The sequence below is a fragment of the Solanum stenotomum genome, chromosome 2, assembly GCF_019186545.1.
Source record: "Solanum stenotomum isolate F172 chromosome 2, ASM1918654v1, whole genome shotgun sequence".
Lineage (NCBI taxonomy): Eukaryota > Viridiplantae > Streptophyta > Magnoliopsida > Solanales > Solanaceae > Solanum > Solanum stenotomum.
Genome location: NC_064283.1, coordinates 5982324 through 6007677, shown reverse-complemented (window position 1 = coordinate 6007677; position 25354 = coordinate 5982324). Strand labels below are relative to the sequence as shown.

Sequence of the window (25354 nt, the reverse complement as noted above, 5' to 3'; positions counted from 1 at the left end):
CTAATAATCACATAAATACTTTCAGTGGAGACTTTGTCGTCGCTACTAATCACATAAATACTTTCAGTGGCGACTTTGTCGTCACTAATAATCGCATGAATACTTTCAGTGCGACTTTGTCGTCCCAAATAATTGCATAAATGCTTTCAGTGGTGATATTGTTGTCGCTAATCACATAAATACTTTCAGTGGCGACATTGTCGTCGATAATACTTTAAGTGGCGACTTTGTCGTCACTAATAATCGCATAAATATATTCAGTGGTCGCTAATAATCACATAAATACTTTCAGTGGCTACTTTGTCGTCGTTAATAATCACATATATACTTTCAGTGGCGACTTTGTCGTCGCTACTAATCGCATATATACTTTCAGTGGCGACTTTGTCGTTGCTACTAATCGCATAAATACTTTCAGTGGCGACTTTGTCGTCTCTATATAATCGCATAAATACTTTCAGTGGCGACTTGTCGCCCCTAATAATTGCATAAATACTTTCAGTGGCGAAATTGTCGTCGCTAGTAATCACATAAATACTTGCAGTGGCGAAATTGTCGTCGCTAATAATCACATAAATACTTTCAGTGGCGACGTCGCTACTAATCGCATAAATACTTTCAGTTGCGACATTGTCGTCGCTAATAATCGCATAAATACTTTCAGTGGCGACTTTGTCATCCCTAATAATCACATAAATATTTTCAGTGGCGACATTGTCGTCGCTAACAATCGCATAAATACTTTCAGTGGCGACTTTGTCGTCGCTAATAATCACATAAATACTTTCAGTGGTGGTCCTTTTGTGGCAACTTAGTCGTCGCCAATACCTAACACAAACTGTGCTTTTTGTGGCTTAGTCGTCACTTATTCGTAACACAAATACTTTCTGTTTCGTCCTTTTTGTGGCATCGAAGTCATTGCTGATACTTAACCCAAATACTTTCAATAGCAACCCTTTTGTAGAATACTGTATTGGTCGACGTGACTAATCATGATTTTTTGGGCAATCTTTAATCATCATATGGTGTTAGCGATGAGACGTGATCTTTTCCGAAGATATCTTGGCAAGCGAATTCGTCAAATTTAGGATGAGCAACAACAGATTAGGTACCATTGGAGATCTCAAACCATTAGGTATTGGCCAGGTCTCTCCTATTATAGTACTCAAAGAAATGTATATTGTAACACTCTTTAACTCCAAAGAAAAAAATGAAGTTGGTAAAACTGAATTCGACGTAGAAAGTAAAAAATCTGCACAAGAAAAATTCAAAACAGCTTAATTTAATTTGCAAAACCTCTGCGACAACCACCTTTGCACATCAAGAAGGTAAAAAAAATTGCAAATTTTGTATGATAACTATTCCATCAGTAACACTATAGTAAAAGACTACAACTTGAACTAAGCATCACTTGCTTCCTGCTTCTGAGGATGATAATTACAACCATCCCATTCTACAGCATGCACACATTCCGCCTTCTGTGATGGCAGTAGCAATCAATTTTGCAATGGAAACTGAAGAAACCACATCCCTCTCCTTGGGAAAAGCAGCAAAACTCCACAACAAAACGAGTTCTCATGCTGTCAAAGAATAATTTCGAGAAAGTCAAAAATAAAATGAATCACTCCTTTCTTTATAGCTAGCTTGTCATTGAAGGCATGCTTGCTGCTTCAACTTTGGCAATCTAGTAATTCCCTGATCAGCTTGAAAATGATAGCTTCCTACTGGGATTAGCACTGGCCTGTCAAAAAGAATTGCAGCTGAGTGCTTTCCTTTTTCTTTGCTCAGTCAAACTAAATATGAACACGGTCCCAGAAACAACAATAATGCCAAACAGGTCTTTGGATATTAGCAACAAAAGGGAGAGCGGGGGGAGAATGAATCTCTATCCTGGGAATAAAATTTGATGATGTTAATTAAGAGAAGCTATTCCTCATCCCACCAACCCCTAGTTCACTTATTTCACGTTTGACCTTTCCCTTTTCAAGACAAGGGAAGTTGTGGGTTTAGTGATGATAAGGAGCACTGACCTCCTTCATGGACACCATTTAGAGTTCCTGCACATTGCTTGTGTTTCTCATGTGGTAGAGATAACGGCATCAAGGTTCTTTTGAAGCAGCCAGCCTCCTGGATAGACAACTCCACGAGCCTCCAGATGAAGGTGCCAATTCAATACCCTTGAGCAACCAGGAGGGACAGCCTCCATTTGGCTTTCGTCTTCAACAATTTGTTCTATGAAAGTGGTCTCCTGCAAGTAATCATTGTGAGCAAATTTCCAACTTCAACCTGTTCACGCAGGCTTCTATCCCCAAAGTAAAGAAATCAAGTATTTAAAAGGAGGAGGAATTTGAAGCATACTTGGAAACCCTCCTTCACATTGTCCATCTGTCGTGTGGGATCTGAAGTTGGTCGATGCCATTTCTTTGGATCCCATAATATAGTGCTATTGAAGGCAAAGCCAGACATATCGACATGAAATCTTCTAAGTTGCTTACTCTTCTCGTTGGTGTGCCACCCAATAACTTGACTTCCATTGCACACAGGGCCCTCTAGTATTGCTTTGCTTTTGCTTTGTGCTAGCATAGCAACAGGCCAAGTGCCAAAACGACTATAAAGTGGAGACCACAAGAAAATATAAGCAGATGAGAAAAATAAAGACGAAAGGAGAATATTCCAACAATGACGTCAAATCTGCAAAAACAATGTGCTCTCCTTCAACTTATAGAATCTAAAAACAGTCATATTCACAAGAACAACATACATATTACCTCTCATACCAACAATAATATAAATAGTTACTTATGTCCTAGCTCAACCATTTTACTTTACCATACTTCCTAGATAGGAGCGAATTTCACCAGAAGTGTGTCCCAGAAGTGGATATAAATTTGTTTTATTGAATAGTTGTGCTTACTTAAGTATTAAAAAGAAGAAGAAGAAGAAGAGCTGTGACATCTTTCCACAACAAATTTCAATAGCATGGAAGAGCCTACTTTCTTTAAGGGAAGTAGCTGGGATCTGGGAACAAACAAATAGATCAGTTACTTCAACACTCAGGCAGAATCTCAAGTCAGGTAACATATTACTGAATTCATGCAGAACTCTAAGCATGGTAATCTGTCATTGCGAAAGCTCAAACCTTGCAGCAAGCCTGTTAGATGATTCTATTCAAGTAAATGCTAAAACTAAAGTTAGCAAATTCAAGAAAAAAAAATGTTAAAACTGTAGAGCAAAATACAACAAAGATATCTTACATGCATTGGCTCTTATTATACCTTGTGAGCAGCACTCGCTGGTCCTCACAAAGAAGGAATCAAATGAATATGACTAAAGCATGGACAAGAATGTCCATTGCTGAGGAAATTCCCCAAGGTCTTTTTTTTTTTTTTGAAATTGGTAACATGTATTCTTCAGCATTAAGGGTATGCTGGCCACCTCCAAAAGTGTGCTTACATAGATAGCTAATTACAATAAGCCTAGGAATTTCACTATCTGTATTTCGTTTACTGTACATTGCTCTTTACACCAAAAACATAAAGTAGAAATGCATTTCCCTTTGATCTTTTGAATGGAATTTGATCTTCCTTGGAAAATTCTCTCATTCCTTTCCTTCCATATGGTCCACCATATGCAAAAATTCCCCAAGGTTTATCGAACAGCAAAAGTAATGAAAGAACAGGGGCAAAAGTATTACTGTTCAATCTCTCACTGCTCATAATACAGTATATCAATTTTTTTTAATTATTTCCTTTAATTTATAAGCTGTTATGAACTCCTATCATAAGCAAAGATCATGGATTGCAGCCAGAGCAAGCAGAAAGCTTAATTTTCTTCGGACAAAATGCTCAAATTAGAAGAAGCCAAGGATTAGAGGAGGAATTTCTGGGGGAAACACAGTAATGATCATTAACTTTGCATCCTATGGAAGAGGAATCCACAATTTTTTTTGAAACTGGTAAGATTGAATCCACAAATATTCAAACGCCTAAGAAGATTAATTGAATTGTCTTCAAACAAGGATTTGAGGAAGCAATAAAAATTGGAAACCACAATTTGCTACCCGTTACACTTGTCAATTGTGGCAAAAAAACCAACCCTTGTAGCCTCCGAAAATTATGTCTTTGGGAGAATTTCATGAGCTTTTCGGCATGAATTACAGCCAACTGTGAGATTCTTTTTGAACACCTGTGAGATATATTCAATATGGTATATGTTACCATTTAAGAGTCATATTATGACCTTAGTCTCGACCATTTAAGAGTCATTGCCTCATTGGATTACTTTGTGGGAAAAGTTGGGAATTAAACTGATCTATTTCTAACACAGTTCCTATAGCCAAAAGGGAGGTGCTGCTTGAAAGTATTTGTAACCTATTTTATTACATGGTAGGTGATCACACAAAGAATGTAGTTCAATTTTTTCTCAAGGCTGAAATTGCGTAAATTAATAAGTACGGCAAATGTCAAGCTAAGACCGGAATGAAGTTCACTTCAAAAATCCAAAATGAAGTATGTGTAGCAAAATAGGCAAGCAATTAGAAAACGAGGATGCAGCAGAGTGATAATGTTGCTCAAAGTAAATTGCTGTTGCAAACCAAGTTTTCAACTAATAGAAGGTAAGATTTCCTAAGGGATCTTATCATAACTTTTAGGTGGAAGAAAATTGGTCCATGTTAAAGCATTAAAGGAGATCATATCAAATGCTAATGCCCTGGAATTTGCCTAAAGGTCTGCAAAATAGTCTAATCTTTAAATTACCAATTGAATGAATTTAATTCAATGATATCTGAGAACAGCTGCAAGATCAGCATGGGATGAGCAGTAACCTAGAACCTTAGAGATAAGGCTCGAGAGTACCAGATTTGAAAGAATTTCATTCTTGAGGCAGCAATTTCTATCATCTTTTCCTCATTATGCAAAGCAATTGATCTCAGAGGTAGAACTCTAGAAATTGGATCCGAACATGTATGAAGAGTTCAAATAATTACTATCATGAGATCCAAGAATTTCCATGGAGGAGCAGATGCAGGAAGAACAGAAAAGAATCGGAATACTGCAACACTAAATAGATTCTATATTGAATAGATAGTGGACAAAGATATGCAGCTTCTATTTTTCGGGTCACAAGGTCACCTACTGAGCTTTTCTTCACAAATCAAGTAACATTCCAAGAAAATGCATTGCCTCTTTCAGTGAAGAAGACAACAGTCTAGCATAGACATTTCTGACCCATGTTCGACATGATACTATTTCCCAGGAGCATTGTAAAGTGACCTCACAAATTTGGGTCCTATTCCTTAGTCTCTCCCAAAGCAAGTGGATAATGCTGGAGCACACAACAGATCTTCTCAGTTGCTGGATCAGGAGAGGAGGCAGAAAGAGTCACAAGAAATGGTTGAGAATCATCCCATCTTGTATATGGTGGACAACATGGAAAGAAAGAAACAATAGATGTTCTGAAGGTAGTCTTAGTCCCCCTCATAAGATCAAATGGAATTGTATTATAACCTTTTATGTTTGGGGTAAAGAAGAAAGAGTAGAGGAAGCTGAACAATTAATAGATCTGTTAGGACTTAGGATCATTGTAATTGATTAGTCTTTGTTGACTAATCCACAACTTTTTGGAGGTCTCCAGCATATCATTGATTCTGAGGAATACATTACCATTATCAAGAAAAGAACAAAATATTTCTCAGGAGCATCACAAGTTAACAGTTACTGACTTGTCTAGTGTGTTTTTTAATCAATACTAACTTGTCGGGTCTATGTTGTTATTTGAGCTCAAATTGTATTCTGGATTTAATTCCCTTGGTTGGTTCAGGAGTCATTTCTTTTGCATTAACTACTTGGAATATTACTAGTTTTCTAGGATATGGGTCGGGTTTCGAGTAACTATGTATAGATAGTCTTACATTGTAGAAACCATATCTTTTGAATACTATTCATTCAGTTGCAGCAGGGAAGCTCTTCTCTCTGACATATTATTTGCACCTCTATTGGTTGAGATTTAGCTTCCAGTAAAAGCAGTCCATTGAGGCTTGTTTTGTTGCATAAAAAAGTCGCAACACTTCTCTCTGCAGGCAAATTCGGAACTCACTGCTTCTAATCCTCAGTGAGACTTATTTTCCACATATTAAACAATAAGAAACTTACGAAGGAATATTATAGACTAAATTCCTTGGTGACTAGTGTCAAGACATCTTGACCAAGTTAAAAGTTTTGTAGTGGCAGTTTTTTTAAGCTTACTTGTGTGAGGTAGACATCAAGGAAGATGAGTAGCTGCTACTCTTCACGGAGCAACCCATAGGACACTCAAATTCACTATTGCAAGGGTCATTCTACCAATTTATGGAGATGCAAAACGATACCAGTAAAGTCAATTTTATGTAAAAGTTTCCTACATCAGACAGCTTTGACTAAGCAGAGACATGAATAAGTTCTATTTGTTAGAAGTCGAAGAGACAAATAAGTTAATTTCACCTATGGCTACAAAAGAGGACTCTTATAGTTATAAATACAGTACATTTTAATAAGGGTTCTAATTGTTGACTATGATAGAAAGCATGCCATAATAATTATGGTAATAAAACGTAGTATAATATTTACATTTCCAAATAACAAGAAAAAAGTGGAAAATTATTAGTAATGAATGTAGTCCTGACTCTCATAATAAAGATGGGAAGACTAGATGTTTCTTTAAGACCCCTTGAAAAGAAGATAAAGTGGATGAAGGCATCATAAGGATTTTCTATGAAGAAGGTGAATGACAAAAAGAAGTGGATAGAGGCATCATAAAGAATTCTACTAAGAAAGAAGATGACAAGTGAAATCAATGTATCAATGTTAGGGATCGAGCAAGCAATCGTAAGTGTTAGAAGGGTTTTTTCTCAAAGGTAAATCAGTGCTCTTAGCATCTACGAAAGGACAGGTGTAACAAGTCTATGGCAAGTTCTTACTAATACTTCTATATCTAACTTCCATGTTGAGTGGTTTCTCTGTTCTCTTATTTGGATTGAAAGAAGTCAAGAACTCTACTGAAAAGATTGAAGCACATCTGTCCAACCAAGTGGTTGAAGTACATCTCTGTCAAGCCAAGCTTTTTCTTTGACATCAATTAAGAATGAACAAACACATGATCGCACTAATGATGAAGATGCTACATCTGGTGGGCATGTCAAAGTTATAGCCCTTTCAATAAAAGTCGATCATCCAAAGCACGTAACTTTTTTTGTCCACTAATCAAATTCACACAATTTATATTTTACCAGAAGAAGGAAATTCCATTATACAGTAACAAGGTGGTCATTCCTCAGCTTCTAATTTAAGGACTGCTATTTTGAGGAAGAATTGAGATAATAATTAAGTCCAAAATCACACAACCAGTGGTCGAATCTACAACTGTTATTCTTATAACTATGAAGAGTGATGAACCGAGGACACCAGGAAAAGAATTTGTTAGTGAAGTTGTAATGTATCAGAAATAGCTCTAGACTATTCACCCATTATCAACTTGAACATCTACATAAAGCACATAACATCATCCTGAACATGCTCACAGCAGGACAAAGCAAAGACAAGTCATGTAAACAAGACTGATGAATCTCAACTTACTTGATCGATCTAATGCTCTCAAACAACTCAAGTGAGTAGATATTATCATCATCTGCAAAGTAAACAATTCCATTGAGCCTATGATGTTCAATATGCTCCAATGCAACATTTCTCTGGTGCACCCCGCGGTCTTTTATATCTGTCATGTTCTTGGAGCACACCAGATGCCGATACATAACTCCTGTCTTCCTCAAAATGTCTGCAGTTTCTGCAGACGCCGCATTCATCTCAACCACAACCCACAACAGAGGTGATTTCACAAGCTTCAACACCTCGCTTAATCTATGAAGATAGTAAGCTTGAAGTGCCCTATTATAAGTCGGAGTTACCACAATCAACAGTTTCCTGGATACATAATCAAACTTCCCCTGCACTTCCTCCCCCGAACCTGGTAATTTAACTGAGTTTACCACAACATTGTCAGGTCTGGGAATTACCACATCTTTCATCTCCTCCTTAACATTCACCACCGGTGGTTTGATCTCAAACGAAAAATCACTGCTCCTCGCATCATCAAAACCACCAAATGGTGCCATACCTAATACAAACCCTAGCACGAAAAATACCAAACACCTATAGAACAACTTCTTCCTGGATATGTAATTTTTTCGAGAATACAGTAGCGAGGAGCTTTTGCCATTGAGAACGAGCTTATGAGATGGCGATTGAACTGAATATTGGTTTCCATTCTGATAATGCCGTTCGTTACTCGGTGATAAAGTTCTCCGGATCGACGCCATCGATTAAGCAAACTGCCCAATTACATCAACTGATACGCAATTTCCACGCTTTACACACAATGAATCAACAAACGGCGCGAAATGCACGGCAAATCAACTAGAGTCTATAGTAGAGCAAACAGTGCAGAAGATCATACCAGCTCAAACGATTCAGTTTAAAGCGAAACTTCGCCGAATCACAACTGATTACACTGAAACCCTAGATATACAAACAGAACCTAATTCTCCGAATCAAATCTGCCTGATTTGGTATTAAAATAGAATGAGATCTCTTCTGAAACACTGCACAATTTCAGCAAAAACTTCAGCAGCTCCACATATCAGAATTCAAGAAAATTCAATGAAACTATTCAGAATTCCGGTGATGTGGAGGCTAAATTTTCCGGTAGAATTTGAGATTAAATGGAAGTCTAAAATGAGTCGTCAGTGGCGGCCGTAGAGGCGCAAAGGGGGCGTTGTGCGCATCAAGTGGGATGCGCGCCAGATAATCAGAGCTGGGCGTTGGTTACGACTAACGCGCGCCAGGTTGGTGGGCCCGTATAGGAAACTGACGCGTGGCTTGTTGTTTCGTGGGGAGGCAGCTTGGTTATTATGTCGGAGAGAAATTTAATTCACTTCAATTAATCATTGTGATTAGGACTTTTAACACATTGTTTTGGACCGTTTGGTAAAGCTAATCATAGTTTAAATATTTATAATGTGATACATAGGTTCGTGAAACTGGGAAGATTTTAGAGAATTCTTATATTACGTGATACATATGTACATGAATGGTCAGTTGTTGCTATTAGAAACTAGTAAGAAATTTGAATTCACAAGCACAAAAATCAGAACATAAGAAACTACATTGACCTCTTTCTCACTGTGAAAATCACAAAGGGCAAATTATATAATTTGCTCGATAAGTAAAAAAATAATAATATATATTCGCTAGCTAAATATATACACTATTTTATATCAAATATATAAATATTATGTATATTTTGCATTAATATACATTATATATATTTTTAGAATTATTATTTTGATGAACCATTATTTATGTCAATTTTTCATCAGTGAATCAATTAAAATATCTTTAATAGAATGTGACGTTTGCTTGGGACAAAGAATAGTCGCAATAATATAAACAATCCTAACATCATTAAATACGTATTAATTGAATTGGATAGAATGACATAATAATCTTATAAAAACTTTGACCTATAAAATCACGACTGTTTTAGGCATATTGTGTAGCATTATTGGTTTATGATTGATCAATTTGATTTTCCTCCTAAAATTATTTTTTAAAAGTTTTGTGTACTATAGTCTTTATGATTATTTCATTATACAATATAAGTGCAAGTCTTACATTAAATTAATTATAAAAAGTATTACTCCCTAGTTCCTCAATCTAAAAATGCTAGTTATGTTTTTCAATTTACATACCCCTTAACACATATTGCTATTGATTAGATTTCATTATTTTACTTTTATTTGTGTCTTAATTTATCTATTTCATAATTAATAGAGTTAAAATGACAAATTTACTATGTCAATCATTATTTTCTTAATATAGGTGTGTTAATTCAAAAATGAACAAGAAATTTTTAGGGACATGGGGAGTATTTTACCGGGGAATTGAGAACTTATACAAGCATTGAAATACTATAAAATATCCTTTATTTTATTAAGTTCTTGAGAAATTTTATTAAATGTTATTGCACGTATATCTATATTAATAATATGACATTATAAAATTACTCATGAATAGCCAAGTGAAACGTTGATATATACTACCTTTATTTTCCTTAAACATATAAATTCGTTATTTGGTGACATTATTGACTTATTGTACAAAACTGAAAACTCAAAGTTTTTGATGGAATATTAACGGTCGCCTTGGAAATAATTAAATATTTATTGTGGTGTATATATCAAGTTAATTTTATATTTTCAAGAGTTAACTTCTTCAGATTCTCATACGTGTATTACACGTTTCCAAACTAATTTTCAAGTTTCTATGTTTCGTCTTCTCGTTTTTGTTATTTATGCAACTTTAACTTTACAAATTCCTAATTAATGAATTCTAATACACTTTTTTATCTTGCAACTACAAAATTATTCTAAAGGAAAAATCCTTTTGACCAGAATACTCGTATTCGTATATCATAGTTATGAGTTATGACATTAACGCTGCTATTTCACACAATTTTTTCATGCTTCAAGCAGTAGACACTCTAGAGATCACAATTTATGGGAACTAAAGAAGTTTTGCTCTCGTCTTATATAAGTATTAAGAAATTCATTAAACAGTTTTAAATATTTAATTATGAATTCAATTATGATTACATTAAGAACACATTAACTATAAATTAAAATCTGTCTCATGCTTCAAGTACACAAACAAATCATGACATTGTGAGCATAATAAAATGGGGAATTTTCACATAATATAACCACTAAAAATAGCTTAATTATGCTCCATAGCTATACGTTGTTAATTATAATTTGTAGCTACATGTTATAGGGAGGAGAGTGGCAAGCAAGACTGGGAGAGGGAGGAGAGATGTGAGCAAGAGAGGGCAGAGAGCGGAGAGAGGCGAATTATATATGTATATTTGTCAAAATAATTGTATAAATGCAACTGGTATACATATGTATTTGTATATCTGGCAAGCGAGATTGGGAGAGGGAGGAGAGAGGCGAGTGAGATTGGGAGAGAGAGGAGAGAGGCGAGTGAGAGAGGGCAGAGAGGCGAGGCGAACTGTATATGTATATATCGGTTAGATAATTGTATATATGTAACTACTATGTATATGTATCAATTATTGTATTTGTATATGTGCATACAATTTGAATTCGTATACAATTCAATCGAGTTAAAATATTTGTATTTATATATTCAATCTCTCTCTCGTTTTATACAAACACAAATTATACAAATACTTTGTATAATTTAGCAGTCGTTTCCAGTTGTTGTGACCAGACCAGGCCATGAGAATAAGAGGGTCCTTTCGAACAAAGTCAAGACAAAGAAAAGAGGTCTTCTTTACTTTTCTTGAGATTCTTGGCTCTTCTGAGCCCTTCCTTTACTTTAGATAAAGAGATAAAAGATAAAGAGATAAAGGAAATTGATGATAAAAGTTGTACATATCTATATAATATAGAAAGAAGAAAAGAGAGAAAGAAAGATTCTTTCCTTTATCTTAATGTGCTATCTCATGTATTAATTATCTTTTTCAATTGGGAGAGATGGCTGAGTGGACTAAAGCGGCGGATTGCTAATCCGTTGTACGAGTTAATCGTATCGAGGGTTCGAATCCCTCTCTTCATTATTTTATTTGGAAAAATCTTTTTAGCCAAAAAATTTGAATTCGTATACAATTCAATCGAGTTAAAATATTTGTATTTATATATTCAATCTCTCTCTCGTTTTATACAAACACAAATTATACAAATACTTTGTATAATTTGTGTTTGTATAAAGCGAGAGAGAGAGAGAGAAAGGCAAAAGATAACTGGGCAGAAAAAAAATTGTATTTGTATAATTATAAGTGTATAGGGTGGAGAGATATGTATTTGTATTTGTGTTTGTATAAAGTAAGAGATAAATTGGCAGAAGAGAAGTGAGAGAGAGATTTGGTAGGGAGATGAGAGAGGCGAGGGAGAAAAAATGGAGAGTGACGAGCAAGATTCCAGAGAGAGGCGAGAGAGAGGAAGAGAGAAGAGAATGTAATTATAGCTAGATGTAAGTTCCAAATTGTAATTAATGCAAACTATAGTTATCTTAGTTAATTAACTAGTACATGTTTGCATAATCACATAATTTTTCCTAATAAAAATAGTACAAGTTGCAGTAGTTTGATAGATAATTGGCATTGCTCCGTCAGGCTTTCGCCCATTGCGGAAAATTCCCCACTGCTGCCTCCCGTAGGAGTCTGGGCCGTGTCTCAGTCCTAGTGTGGCTGATCATGCTCTCGGACCAGCTACTGATCATCGCCTTGGTAAGCTATTGCCTCACCAACTAGCTAATCAGACGCGAGCCCCTCCTCGGGCGGATTCCTCCTTTTGCTCCTCAGCCTACGGGGTATTAGCAGNTTTATATAAAATATAAAAAATGGGAATTTTTTCTTGTTGCTTGAATATTAACTATTCAATTAAAATGAAATATTACAACTATAACAGACATTTTTGTTTTCAAATTCATTGGAACAAAAGAGGCCCGGAGCTGTTGTGACCAGACTAGGCCATGAGAATAAGAGGGTCCTTTCGAACAAAATCAAGACAAAGAAAAGAGGTCTTCTTTATTTTTCTTGAGATTCTTGGCTCTTCTGAGCCCTTCCTTTACTTTAGATAAAGAGATAAAAGATAAAGAGATAAAGGAAATTGATGATAAAAGTTGTACATATCTATATAATATAGAAAGAAGAAAAGAGAGAAAGAAAGATTCTTTCCTTTATCTTAATGTGCTATCTCATGTATTAATTATCTTTTTCAATGGGAGAGATGGCTGAGTGGACTAAAGCGGTGGATTGCTAATCCGTTGTACGAGTTAATCGTATCGAGGGTTCGAATCCCTCTCTTCATTATTTAATTTGGAAAAATCTTTTTAGCCAAAAAATTTGGCCAGAATGATATTTTTTCTATGTTATTTTATATTTTAAAACATTTTTACCCTTTTAAGTTTAATACATTTTAACTAAAAAATGGAAAAAAGATCAATTTGTTTTAATATAAAAAAATATTATAGTTTTTTTAATTTTCTGGACATTTAGCACTGTCCATTTAATTTTACTTTTTATATGCATGGGATAATAGTCAAAGGATAAAATATTAATATTACTCCTATTATTTATTGTTTCTTAAAAAACGTGTCAAGTCAATATAGTATTGGACATAAATCATATATGAATTCAATAAATATGATAAATAAATTAGTACGTAATACAATAATTTTAATGTACCTTAATTGAAGGTACATTAAAGGTCATGCATTTTAAACGTCCATAAAAACAACAGTAAATAAAAGCAGAGAATCCAAATTCCAAAGCGTACTGATCATACATACGTACTCCCTATAAATTCCAACAACTCTCACGAGAGAAATTCATATCTTTACCTTAGAAAATAAAAAAGAAGAAGAAAAAAAAAAGATGTATTCCTTCAATAATCCTAATGGTATAACTTACAACCCAAATACCTCCAAATACTCAGTCACCTTCGCCGGAAAAACAATTGAAACTACCGTCACCGACAAAGGCGCCGTCGCAGATGAATGGGTACGTAACATTCTTTCCATACATGGAAACACTCCCATGGTTGTTGTTGGCCTAGACATTGAATGGAGACCCCATGAAATAAGTTGGATGAGCAACAAATCCGCAACGTTACAATTATGCATCGATGAAAAATGTCTTATTCTTCAACTTTTCTACGTTGATCAAATTCCTGAATCTCTCAAGGATTTTCTCAATAGTACAAATTTTACATTTGTGGGAATTGAAGTTGCTGATGATGTAAAAAAGCTGAAGAATGAGTATGGATTGAATTGTTGTAAGATCGCTGATATTTGCGCGATAGCGAAGCAGCGTTGGCCTGGGAGGTTTCGTCGACCAGGGCTGAAAGATTTAGCTTTGGAAATTGCTGGTTTGAATATGAAGAAGCCTAAGCATGTGTGTAGGAGTAATTGGGAGGCAAGGGAGTTGAGTAGTGACCAGGTTGAGTATGCGTGCCTTGATGCTTATGCTTCTTATAAGATTGGCTACAAGCTTTTGCTTGAGTGAAGGTCTTTTTGGCAATCATGGAATTGGAATGCATAATATTATAGTATTAGCTACTACTTATTTTGGCAGTTACACTTTTAATTATTTTGCAGTAATTATTAATGTCTTTTGTTGTACCTAGTGCTGGAGATCGATAGATCTTAATTTTGTTGTGATGTTTTGAATTATCTATAATATATAAGTAGTACTCTTTTGGATTTATAATATATTAGGGCTTGAACACACAATCCTAAGGAACTTTTGCAACAACTTAACCACGAAACTAAACATTTCACTTGTGTCAAGATGTATCAATACTTAATTATATATATAGTTTTTAAACAAAAAATTGACCTGTAATTTTCCGGCGAAGGAGTGTCGCTTTACACGCCTCGGCAAGGGTGGGTCTGCCTCTGTCATGAACCTAAATGTTTCCAGTATTAATTGTAAGAACTCATTTGATTTAGGTTACATGTAGTGATTGAATGTTATGCATCATTAATTTTAGAGAATCTCATTGGATTTAAAGTCATTGGTGATTTTGTGTGTGTGTGTGTTTCCTGTGGAGCTCAGATAATCAAGCAACAAAATGGCACTAAACTGAACAAGAAGTCTGCAATTGTAGACCACTACATTTCTACAAACACTTTACTTGTAGTCATTTGAATTTTGATCTCCATAGCGGTTGCCCGTGCTGCGTGCACGAGCCCAAATATATTATTTATCCAAACGCTATGTTTATCAAATCAATATAGTGCGATGTAAAATATCATGAAATGATACATGTGACAACCATTTAACATTTAGTTCATCTTTAAAGAGTTATTATATTATTATTTTCGAAAGGAGATCGTCTCAAATGACTAATTTGTTCAACATAAGAAAGTTTGGATCCTATATATGCTACTTTTGCAAGTTGTCCAAAAAGTTTGGATCCTAAGTTATTCGATATTTTGGTATATTTTATTTTTTATAGTTCAAAAATCTTTTGTGCCAAGTTGAAATAAGACTTAACATATTGAAATGATGAAATAGGATGAAAAATCTTATTAATGTAGTTTAGTTGGTTCTTGTCCTTTTTTTCATTTTTGTCTTTTTGTTTTAAAAGGATGGAGTAATTGTTTAGAGGTTACTTTTATTTAAATTTATAAATCTTAGTAAAATTAATAATACTCTATTTTTTGTTAATTATATTTTTGATAAACTAAGGCCCCGTTTGGCCATGCAATATGGTATCATGATATGGAATCATGAGATGAAATTGAAGGTTTGTTTGGACATGCGATATGTAATTTTTGTGTTGTATATTTTCTCATAAACATAAAAATCTCATAAGTTGTAAAACTATTAAAATAGCCCCAATTGTTTATTCAATCTTATCAAATAAACAAAAAATTATAAAATCGCATAATAAATTATTACAAAGTTATTTGTTCTCCACTTAAGTAATTGTTTCATATAACTTTAATTTAATAAAAAAAAAATTGAACATTAATTGTAGTGTACTAGTCTTTAATATAATCCTCCCACATAGTACGGACAATTTCCTCACGTTGAACTTGCATTTCTCGATCATGTGACCGAGAAGATGAACCAACATTGTTACTTTGAGCCATTTGTTGGTCAATATCCTCCGCAACTATATCTTCATGTTCATAGACCATAAATATTTCATTACTACTTTGGTATTCTTGCAAATAATTATGTAACACTACACAAGCTATGTCAATTTTCACTTGTGTATCAATATCATAATGGTTCATGCCTTGTTTCAGTATTCTAAATCTATTTTTCCAAGCTCCAAAAGTCTGTTCAATCACATTGCGCAGAGATGAATGCCTATAATTAAATAGTTCTTTGGCATTTTGAGGCTCTCTTTCACTTCCTCGTTAATCTTGAAAATGATAGCATAGTCCTTTGTATGGAGCTAAAAATTCTTTTGTGTTTCAGAAATCAGCATCAACAACATAATATTTATCTACCAAAAAACATTTTATAAAGAATTACTAAAAACATATGTGACGTAAATGAAACAACTTTGTGTAAATAAATAATATTTATTCTAAGGATGTAATTTAAAGTTACCATGTGGCGGGAATGGAAATTGTGACGTTGGTTCAACAAGTGCATTCTCAAGTACTTTACTATCATGTGCAGTACCTTCCCAAACAACAACAACAAAGGTAAATCGCATATCAAAATCACAAGCACATAAGACATTTTATGATGTTCTTCCTTTGCGATTATGATAAGCTTGTTGCACCGCTTTAGGAACCCCCCCTTCTATATATGTTCCATCAATCGCACCAACATAATCCTATCAAATAAAAAATACATCAATATTAGTTTAGTGAACATAAAATAAATTGGAAGCATTATAGAATGCACTTCATAAAAATAATGTTTGTAAGAGTAATAAAAATAGTGCTTCCAAGACAATGCAAAGTCATAAAATAAATATTATCTCTTTAAACAAAGTTGATAGGAAATATGTAACTAAATACTAATAACTTACACATAAAATATAAATGTTCACTTATTAAGGCCATAAAATAAATTTATTAATGTGATTGAAATTTTACCTTAAACCAAGGCCAAAATCGAGTACTATGTCAAATTTTGGAATGTACACCAGTCATATTTTTTGGTTGTATAAATGTTGGTGCCATCTTGCTAATTGCCTCGGCAACTATTTTAACATGCCGGTTAATTGTTTCAAGTGAATGTTGAAAAGTTTCACAATCGTGAGGTGTGAGTTAAAGTGACTATATGTTGGTGAGAATAATCAATTTTATGTCGGTGAGAATAATAAATTTTAAAAAGTAATGATGTGATTATAAATTTTATTTACATATGAAACAAATGGTTAGTAGATATAAATGTGGGGTTGTTTTAACAAAATATAAACTCATAAAATTAATTATTGTATTAAAATATCTCAAATCATGATATGGAATCACCATATAATTCCATATCATAGTTTTTGGAGAATATGGTATCACCTCTCATGATATGGAATCATGAGATGGAATCAGCGTAAAATTGCATGTCCAAACGTTGATTCTATCTCACGATACCATATCATGATATGGTATCGCATGGCCAAACGCCTACTAAATATCCTAATCCCACATGAATGATGTGATAAATCTTAGGTCTAGACGTGCCCGCCGTCTGCTGCCGGGCCACTCGTCGACGACTCCATGCCGTCGCGCACCGCAAAATATCCTGCCCGATGACAAAGCGAAACTACTAGCAGAAGTGAGAATTCGACTAGCGCCATCGTAAGGAGCAATTTTTCTCTCATCACAATTCTCTCGGTGCAATTCATCTGAATTTATATGTAAATTTATTGTTTTTCCATAATGGCCTTTACTTTTTCTTTTCTCTAGTATGGAGGATTCGACTGCATCTTACAATTTTCCATTTAATTCTCCCTAATTGATATTTCTCAATGAGTTTACTAGGAAATTTGTGATTTGTATCATTTTGATCATATATACTGCTCAGTTATAATCATACTCAATTATTAATTTGGCTTTGAAGGTTTAGTAATTATAATCTTTTTAGTATTCCTGGTACCATCAGTAAGACTGCCTACAATACTGGGAGTTTAGTGCACTGCACTATGCTTTGGTCTCATCAGTAACTACAATTATGCATATAATCTTCTTATTCTCTGTTGGATTGATATTAGTTGAGCCGCTTTCATTGTGTAAGCAGGTTGTTATGAATGAGAATGATCTGAATAGGTTCAAATGTGTCACCTCATACGGGAGCATGAACTCTTCATGGAAGTATTACTCAGGAGAAGAAGTTGCAGCTGCCAGCCTTTCCAACTTTATTCATTGGAGGAAACCATGATGCATCCAATTACATTGGGGAGCTGTGAGTGGATTTTTATGTATTATATATGTTCTCAATGTTGCATAGATATCTAACTTTGATTGATTTTACATTATATTTCTCTATCACTATCAGTATGTTGATCTAGAGGTTACTAAATGTTTGTTGTTGGTGGACCTCAACTTCTAATTTTCTTTGGCTGGTCAGTTTTGACTTGTTAAAAAAATCTGCCGCACTTGAACTTGTTTAAGTTATCAATTAGTCTGATCTCTATATTTAGCAGTTAACTAATTCCAGAGTTGTTTTGTTTGATATTTTTTTGACTGTTTGTTGAGTGATGAGTGTTGCAACGGTATCAAAGATGAAGATGTGGAAAAAACACGTTGCAATGATCATGGATGAGTTGATTGGTCCTTTTGTAGAGGTGCTGGTGTATTTGTTGTGCATTATTGTTTGCGAATGAATTCATGTAGCTTTTTTTTCTTTACTCTCTGAATTGCTTCAAATGTTAACATATGGCAATATAAAGGACTATTTTTTTTACTAATCTATGATGGAATGCTATCTTTTTAAAAAATAAGTCATTTTTGAATTAGGACATTTTGTCAATCACTTGGTCAACTATTCCTCACTCCTAAATTGTTGAGTTCAGTATTTAAATTTCTTGTTTTCATGATCCATTTTATTGTTACACGTAATAATTTGTCTTTAAGAAAGATGATGGTTTCTCTACAACTGGATGTTCTCTAAATCGTACTCTTACTCCTGCACGTAGACTACATCACTACAAGCCTTTAACTAGAATAAAATAGTATGAAATATTGGATTTATTGTAAATGTGAAAAGCAACAACTAAGCCTTAATTCAACTAGTCGGTGTAGCATATATGCGTAGCATATATGTGTACTTTGCTTCCATTATGCTCTTTCTTAGTTAAGTAGGTATTGATTTTGAAAGATATAGGTCCTTTTGAGGTAACTTCTTTTATATGATTTTGGGTCTAACTTTTCCATTTTTATCACCTTCAATCATATAAAATGACTATATCATCTCATATGAGCATATTAAAATTCTGTGTGGACATGACCATACCATCTCATATGTAAACTCTGCATGCTGTTGCACCTTTATGGGATGTGATAATTTATAATCTTGGGATATGAATTGATAAAGATTAATGTTCCTAGATGTTTTGATGATCTCCTCACAAGTGCAGGGACCTGGTCCTCTGCAGAGTATGAATACTCATCCAGTGTCAAAGTGCTGAACAGCTGTAAAGCTGTCCGCGTCAGAAAGTTCGTGAAACTGCAGAGTACTTCACCAATCAGAAGCGACGAGGTTGTTTGTACGTTGGATAATGATTCCTCATGGTATATATCAAACAACAAACAACATTATTCATCATTCATTCAAAGAGAGATACTTTCAAGCTTCAAAACATCAAGGGACCTGATAGAAGTGCTTCTATTTGCTTTCAGTACCAGCTGCATTTGTCTGCTTATAATAGTGCTTATATTGTAAGATTTGTTTCAAACTTGTGTGATCATTGTAAGAACTAGGTTAAGGGTAACTTAGTTTCTTACTCTAAAGTCTATACTAATCGGTTAGAATTAGTATAGTGGGCAATGTTGTATCTGCCCTGGCTCAGCTAAGTAATATGAGACATTGCTTAGAGTTGGGATTAGTAGGCTAATTGTAAATTGGCTTTTACTTTTGCTTGAGAAGATTAATGAAAGCAGTTTGAAAAGTCCTGGCAGGCCAGGTCATGGTTTTACTCCCTTGAGCAAGAAGGTTTCCACGTAAAGTTGACTGTCATTCTTTACTTCCAGCATTTGTTGTTTACTGTTTATTTTAATTGTGTTGAGGACCTGGTCCCATTTACATAGGTGGATGCATACATTCCAACAAGTGGTATCAGAGCTTGACTTTTCTGATTGGTTAACACCAAGAAAAGAAAAGATCCTGAAGGAATGACTGCTCCACCCAATATGGAGGAAGGACAATCTTCTACCAGGCCACCTCGTTTCAATGGCCAATACTATGGATGGTGGAAGAATCGAATGCATGATTACATCAACATTGAGGACTCTGAGTTGTGGGATATTATTCTTGACGGACCATATATTCCTACAAAGGAGGTGAATGATAGAGAGCTTACCACCACTGTTGTCAAAACCAGAAAAGACTACAATGAGACAGACAAAAAAAAGATTGAAAAGAACTATAAGGCAAAGAAGATTCTGGTATGTGGAATTGGAGCAGATGAATACAACAAAATATCCGTCTGTGAGACTGCAAAAGAAATTTGGGACTGTCTTCAAACAGCCCATTAAGGAATCCAACGAGTGAAAGAGTCCAAGGTTGATATGCTCACCACTCAGTATGAAAATTTCAGCATGAAGAAAGGAGAAACCATCTTTGAAATGAACTCAAGATTCACCTCTATCACCAACAAGATGAGAGGCCTGGGTGAGCCTATTCCTGTAAGCAAGCAAATTCACAAGATCCTTAAAGTGCTTCCTAAATCTTGGGAAAGCAAAGTGGATGTCATAACAAAAGTCAAAGATCTAACGACTCTTTCTATGGATGAACTAATTGGGAATCTTCAGACCTATGAGATGAACAAGGAGCAGGGGATGACTTTAAAGAAAGGAAAGAATGAGAAGTCCATTACTTTGAAAACATCTCAAAGTGAGGTGACTAATGAGGAGGATGAGATGACGTATGTCACTAGAAGATTTCAAAAGATCATAAAGAAGCATGAGGGTTTCAAAGAAAGCCTCTACCAGTAGAACTGCTACTGCAAATGATATGTGCCATAAATATGGGAAGCCTGGTCACTTTATGAGGGACTGCCCCAGTCAAAGGCAGAAAACTCATGACTTTAAACCTCGCAAGAGGGACCTGGTCCCAGACAATATTCGAAGGAAGGCTCATATTGATCAGTTGGTGAGAAAATTCTTTGTTGTATGGGGAGATAATTCAAGTGAATCAGAAAAAGATGTAGAAAGCCATGGAGATGTATCAATGATGGCCATTGAAGATGATGAAAATGTTTTCAACTTCATTTTCTCCTTGATAGCTAAGTCAGATGACGAGGAAGATCCAGATGAGGTAACCCTCTTTGATCTTAAGAATGATTTAGAAAATTTTCCTGTTGAAAAATTGAGGAAACTTGCTGCCCTTCTTATTGATTATGTTGATGAACGAACCACTGAAAACTTAATGTTAAATGAAAAATTGAGTTTGTGTAAGGATGAGAATTCAGCTATCATGTCTTAAGTTTCTAAAATGAGCTTAAGGATAGGTACTTTAGAAACTAGCAATATAGCTTCTAAGAGGGATCCTGGTACTTCAGAGAGTGGAAAGAGAAAGCTTAACATCTTTGAGGAAGAATTGGAAGAAAAACTTAAAATTTCAGAATCTAAGCTAGTTGTTTTTCTTGAAACTAATTCCCAACTGAGAAAGGATCTGAGTAGGATCAAGGAGGAGCTAAGCCACTCTCTAAAGTGGACTGATTCATCTAAGATACTCTCTAACTTGTCTAATCAGAGTTTCAATGGAAATAAAGGGCTGGGATGCAGACAAATAGAACCTCATTATAATCCTCATAGCAAATATGTGTCTGTATCTGACAATCTGTTGTGTACTTATTGTGGGTGTAATGGTCATCTTAAAGAAAAGTGTGAAAGTCTAAGAAGAGCAAAAGAAAAGCATGAGAAATTTGTTAGATCTGAAAACAATGATAAAAGGCAACACAAGGGATCTGGTCCCCGTTATCGTTTCAATAAGAACAGTTTGCCCTCCTGGACATGAAGGTTTCTTATTAAGCCTTTTGATAGTTATTGGGAACTCCGTTTGAAGTGGGTTCCTAAATCTGACAAGTGATTCTTATGCAGAAGAGAGAAATGAGTCAATGTTGGTACATGGACGGTGGATGCTCAAGGCACATGACTGGAGACACTTTAAACTTCTTCTCTTTGAAAGCACACCAAGGTGGTGGTGTGTCGTTTGGTGGTGGAAAGAAGGGCTCTATCCTTGGTATTGGCAGGATAGGGAGATCTGTTGATAATTCAATAAACAATGTACACTATGTGGATGGTCTAAAATACAATCTTCTGAGTATTTCACAAATCTGTGATAAAGGAAATGAAGTCAAGTTCTTGGCTGATAAATGTTTGATTACAAGTCGCATTACCAAAAAGGTTGTCATGTCTGCTACTATAGTTAAAAATATGTATGTTGCAGATCTGGATTCCATTGTGGGAGATGATCTTTCTTGTTTAAGTTCTCAAACTGATGATGCAGATCTTTGGCATCGGCGACTGGGTCATGTGAGCACTTCATTACTGAACAAACTTGTTACAGGGGATCTGGTTTGCGGATTGCCAACACTGAAGTTTTCAAATGTCAAAATCTGTGAGGCCTGTGCTAAAGGGAAACAAACTAAGTCATCATTCAAGGCCAAGAAGAGAGTCAGTACAACGAGACCTCTAGAGCTGCCCCATATGGACTTATGTGGACCTATCAGAATCCAAAGCAGAGGAGGTAAGAAATATATTTCTGTCATTGTTGATTATTTTTCCAGGTTCACTTGGAACATGTTTCTGCGAATGAAAGATGAGACAACTGGACAATTGATCACATTTGCCATAGCCATCCAATTGAAGCTCAATGGCAAGATAGCCAGTATCAGATCTGATAATGGAACGGAGTTTAAAAACTATCTATTTAAAGGGTTCTGCGCTGAAAATGGAATCAATCACAACTTCTCAGCACTAAGAACTTCTCAACAAAATGGAGTGGTTAAAAGAAAGAATAGAACTCTGGTAGAGATTGCTAGAACTATGTTGATCGATTCAGGACTTGCAATGAATTTTTAGGTTGAAGTAGTTAATACAGCCTGCTATGTGACAAACATGTGTCTTATCAGATCTATCATCAAGAAAACACCTTATAAGTTATTAAATAACAAAAAATCCTTCAATTGCTCATCTTAGACCATTTAGGTGCAAATGCTTTGTGTTGAATAACATAAAAGATGATCTAGGAAAGTTCGATGCCAGAAGTGATGAAAGTGTATTTGTTGGGTATTCATCTACAAGCAAGGCATATAGGGTGTTTAACAAGTGAACTCTTTGTGTTGAATAAAGCATGGACGTCAAGTTTGATTAATTGGGTACAAGAAATGAGAACAATGAAGACTATGAGGTTGAGGAACTGATGAACAAGCAACAAGATGATCTGGGTACAAAAGAGAAGGATGCAGAACACTCAGAAAGACCTGGTCCCTCAGGTTCATCACATGAAACAATGTCTCAAAATCTTGAAGAAGGTGAAGGTGATTCTGATGCTGACAGAGAAGAAGAGATTAACAGAAAGTCCGGATGGAAGTATCAATCCTCACATCCACTTATCTCTCCACTTGACTCTGGAATTCAAACTAGATCTAAATCAAGAAATCTAGTTGCTCACTCAGCATTCATATCATCTATTGAACCAAAGAACATCAAAGAAGCATTGCAAGAGGAACTTCATCAATTTGAAATAAGAAAAGTGTGGCACCTGGTCCCCAGACCAATTGATAAAACTATCATTAGGACTAGATGGGTCTTCAGAAAAAACCTTGATGAGCATGACATCATTACTAGAAATAAATCAAGGCTTGTGGTACAAGGTTACAACCAAGAATAATGGATTGATTATGATGAGACCTTTGCCCTTGTAGCTAGAATGGAAGCCATCAGAATCTTAATAGCATTTGCAACTCACATGGAGTTCAAGTTGTTTCAAATGGATGTCAAGAGAGCTTTCTTGAATGGGAATCTGAAGGAGGAAGTACATGTCAAACAACCCCCAGGCTTTGAAGATGCAGACCTGCCCAATCATGTATTGAAACTGGACAAAGCTTTGTATGTGTTAAATCAAGCTCCCAAAGCTTGGTATGAACACCTATCAAAATTCCTACTAGCCAATGGGTTCAAGAGAGGTAAAATTGATAACACCTTGTTCTTGAAATCTAGAGGTAAGGAATTGCTGATTGTGCAGTTATATGTTGATGATATCATATTTGGAGCTACTTCAGACCCACTGTGCAAAAAGTTTGTTGTTTTGATGAGTAGTGAGTTCGAAATGAGCATGATGGGTGAGCTCACTTTCTTCCTAGGCTTGTAGATTAAACAAACCTCTCAAGGGATTTCAATATGCCAGGAGAAGTATATCAAAGAGTTGCTCAAGAAATTTAACCTTCTTGAGGCAAAGGTGTTGGACACTCCTATGAGCACAAGTGTGAAGCTTGATAGAGATGAAAATGGTGTGGAGGTCAATTAGACCATGTATAGGGGAATTATTGGGTCACTCATGTACCTCACTGCAAGTAGGCAAGACATAATGTTCAATGTAGGGATGTGTGCAAGATTTCAAGCAGCACCAAATGAGTCTCACATGAAGGCAGCCAAATACATCTTGAGATACCTGAAGGGAACTCAGGACCTGGTCCTCTTCTATCCTACTGGTGACTCTTTTGATCTTATAGGTTATGCTGATACTAATTATACAGGTTTTCTAGTTGATCGAAAAAACACATCAGACATGACACACTTCTTGGGATCAACCTTGATTTCATGGGGAACAAAGAAGCAGAATTCTGTGGCATTGTCTACTGTAGAGGTAGAGTATGTGGTTGTTGCATCATGTTGTGCACAACTATTATGGATCAAGAAGCAGTTGGAAGACTTTGGTGTACTCACAAACACTATTCATCTCATTTGTGATAACACCAGTGCCATAAACATGGCTAAAAATCCTATCTAACACAAGAGGACAAAGCACATAGATATAAGACATCACTTTCTAAGAGACAATATTGAAAAGCAACACGTGGTGATGAAATTCTGCAAGACTGAAGATCAATTGGCTGACATCTTTACCAATCCTTTGAGTAAAGAATGTTTCATCAAAAATAAGATGAGGCTGGGGATGTACAAGATCATCTAATTCCTTGACAAATTTGCACAAAAATCCTCCATGTTGATTATGTTAAGGAGGGTACGTATCTATACTTGTTTTAATATGTGTCATAAAAGAATTCATTTATAGTACCTTAATGCAAGTATACACTCATGGTATGTCTACCTGAAGGGAAGGTTAAATCACACAGGCAGAGTAGCAAAATGAAAGAAGGACTTGGTCCTCATGAGGTTAGTATCATTTATACTACACTGTCTAAACGTCAACATCACTGCCACGTGTCACTCTCCCATTCATCACGTCAGTTTCAAATGTCCCGTCGCTTTAAAACTAAAGGTCGCCACTTTTGGGACCCGATCCCTTCCAACTTTAAATACTAATTCTCTTCAAATTTCTCTCAACATTCAAAATCAAGGTTCTCAATTGTAAACCTTCTTCTAAA

The 25354-nt window shown here is 35.3% G+C and overlaps 3 protein-coding genes across 3 annotated transcripts in view; 2 read left to right on the top strand and 1 right to left on the bottom strand.

Annotated features, from left to right (window-relative positions):
* LOC125857039 (Werner Syndrome-like exonuclease) overlaps positions 1 to 14338 on the top strand; it is a 153237-nt gene extending 138899 nt beyond the window's left edge. The window contains exon 2 of the mRNA XM_049536708.1: positions 13478 to 14338. Coding sequence (XP_049392665.1) covers positions 13489 to 14118 — 630 coding nt within the window. The 5' untranslated portion in view covers positions 13478 to 13488 and the 3' untranslated portion in view covers positions 14119 to 14338. The remainder of the gene's footprint in view (positions 1 to 13477) is intronic.
* LOC125857034 (probable beta-1,4-xylosyltransferase IRX9H) lies at positions 1263 to 8934 on the bottom strand. Its single transcript, XM_049536703.1, has 5 exons — positions 8488 to 8934; positions 7611 to 8398; positions 2359 to 2608; positions 2031 to 2248; positions 1263 to 1741 (listed from the first exon to the last, which is right to left on the bottom strand). The coding sequence occupies exons 2-4, from the start codon at positions 8348 to 8350 to the stop codon at positions 2078 to 2080; spliced, it is 1161 nt and encodes a 386-aa protein (XP_049392660.1). The 5' UTR covers positions 8351 to 8398; positions 8488 to 8934; the 3' UTR covers positions 1263 to 1741; positions 2031 to 2077.
* Positions 14339 to 24276: 9938 nt separating the features above from the next.
* LOC125854770 (secreted RxLR effector protein 161-like) lies at positions 24277 to 24756 on the top strand. The gene has a single exon (XM_049534344.1). The coding sequence runs from the start codon at positions 24277 to 24279 to the stop codon at positions 24754 to 24756; it is 480 nt and encodes a 159-aa protein (XP_049390301.1).
* Positions 24757 to 25354: the final 598 nt, after the last annotated feature.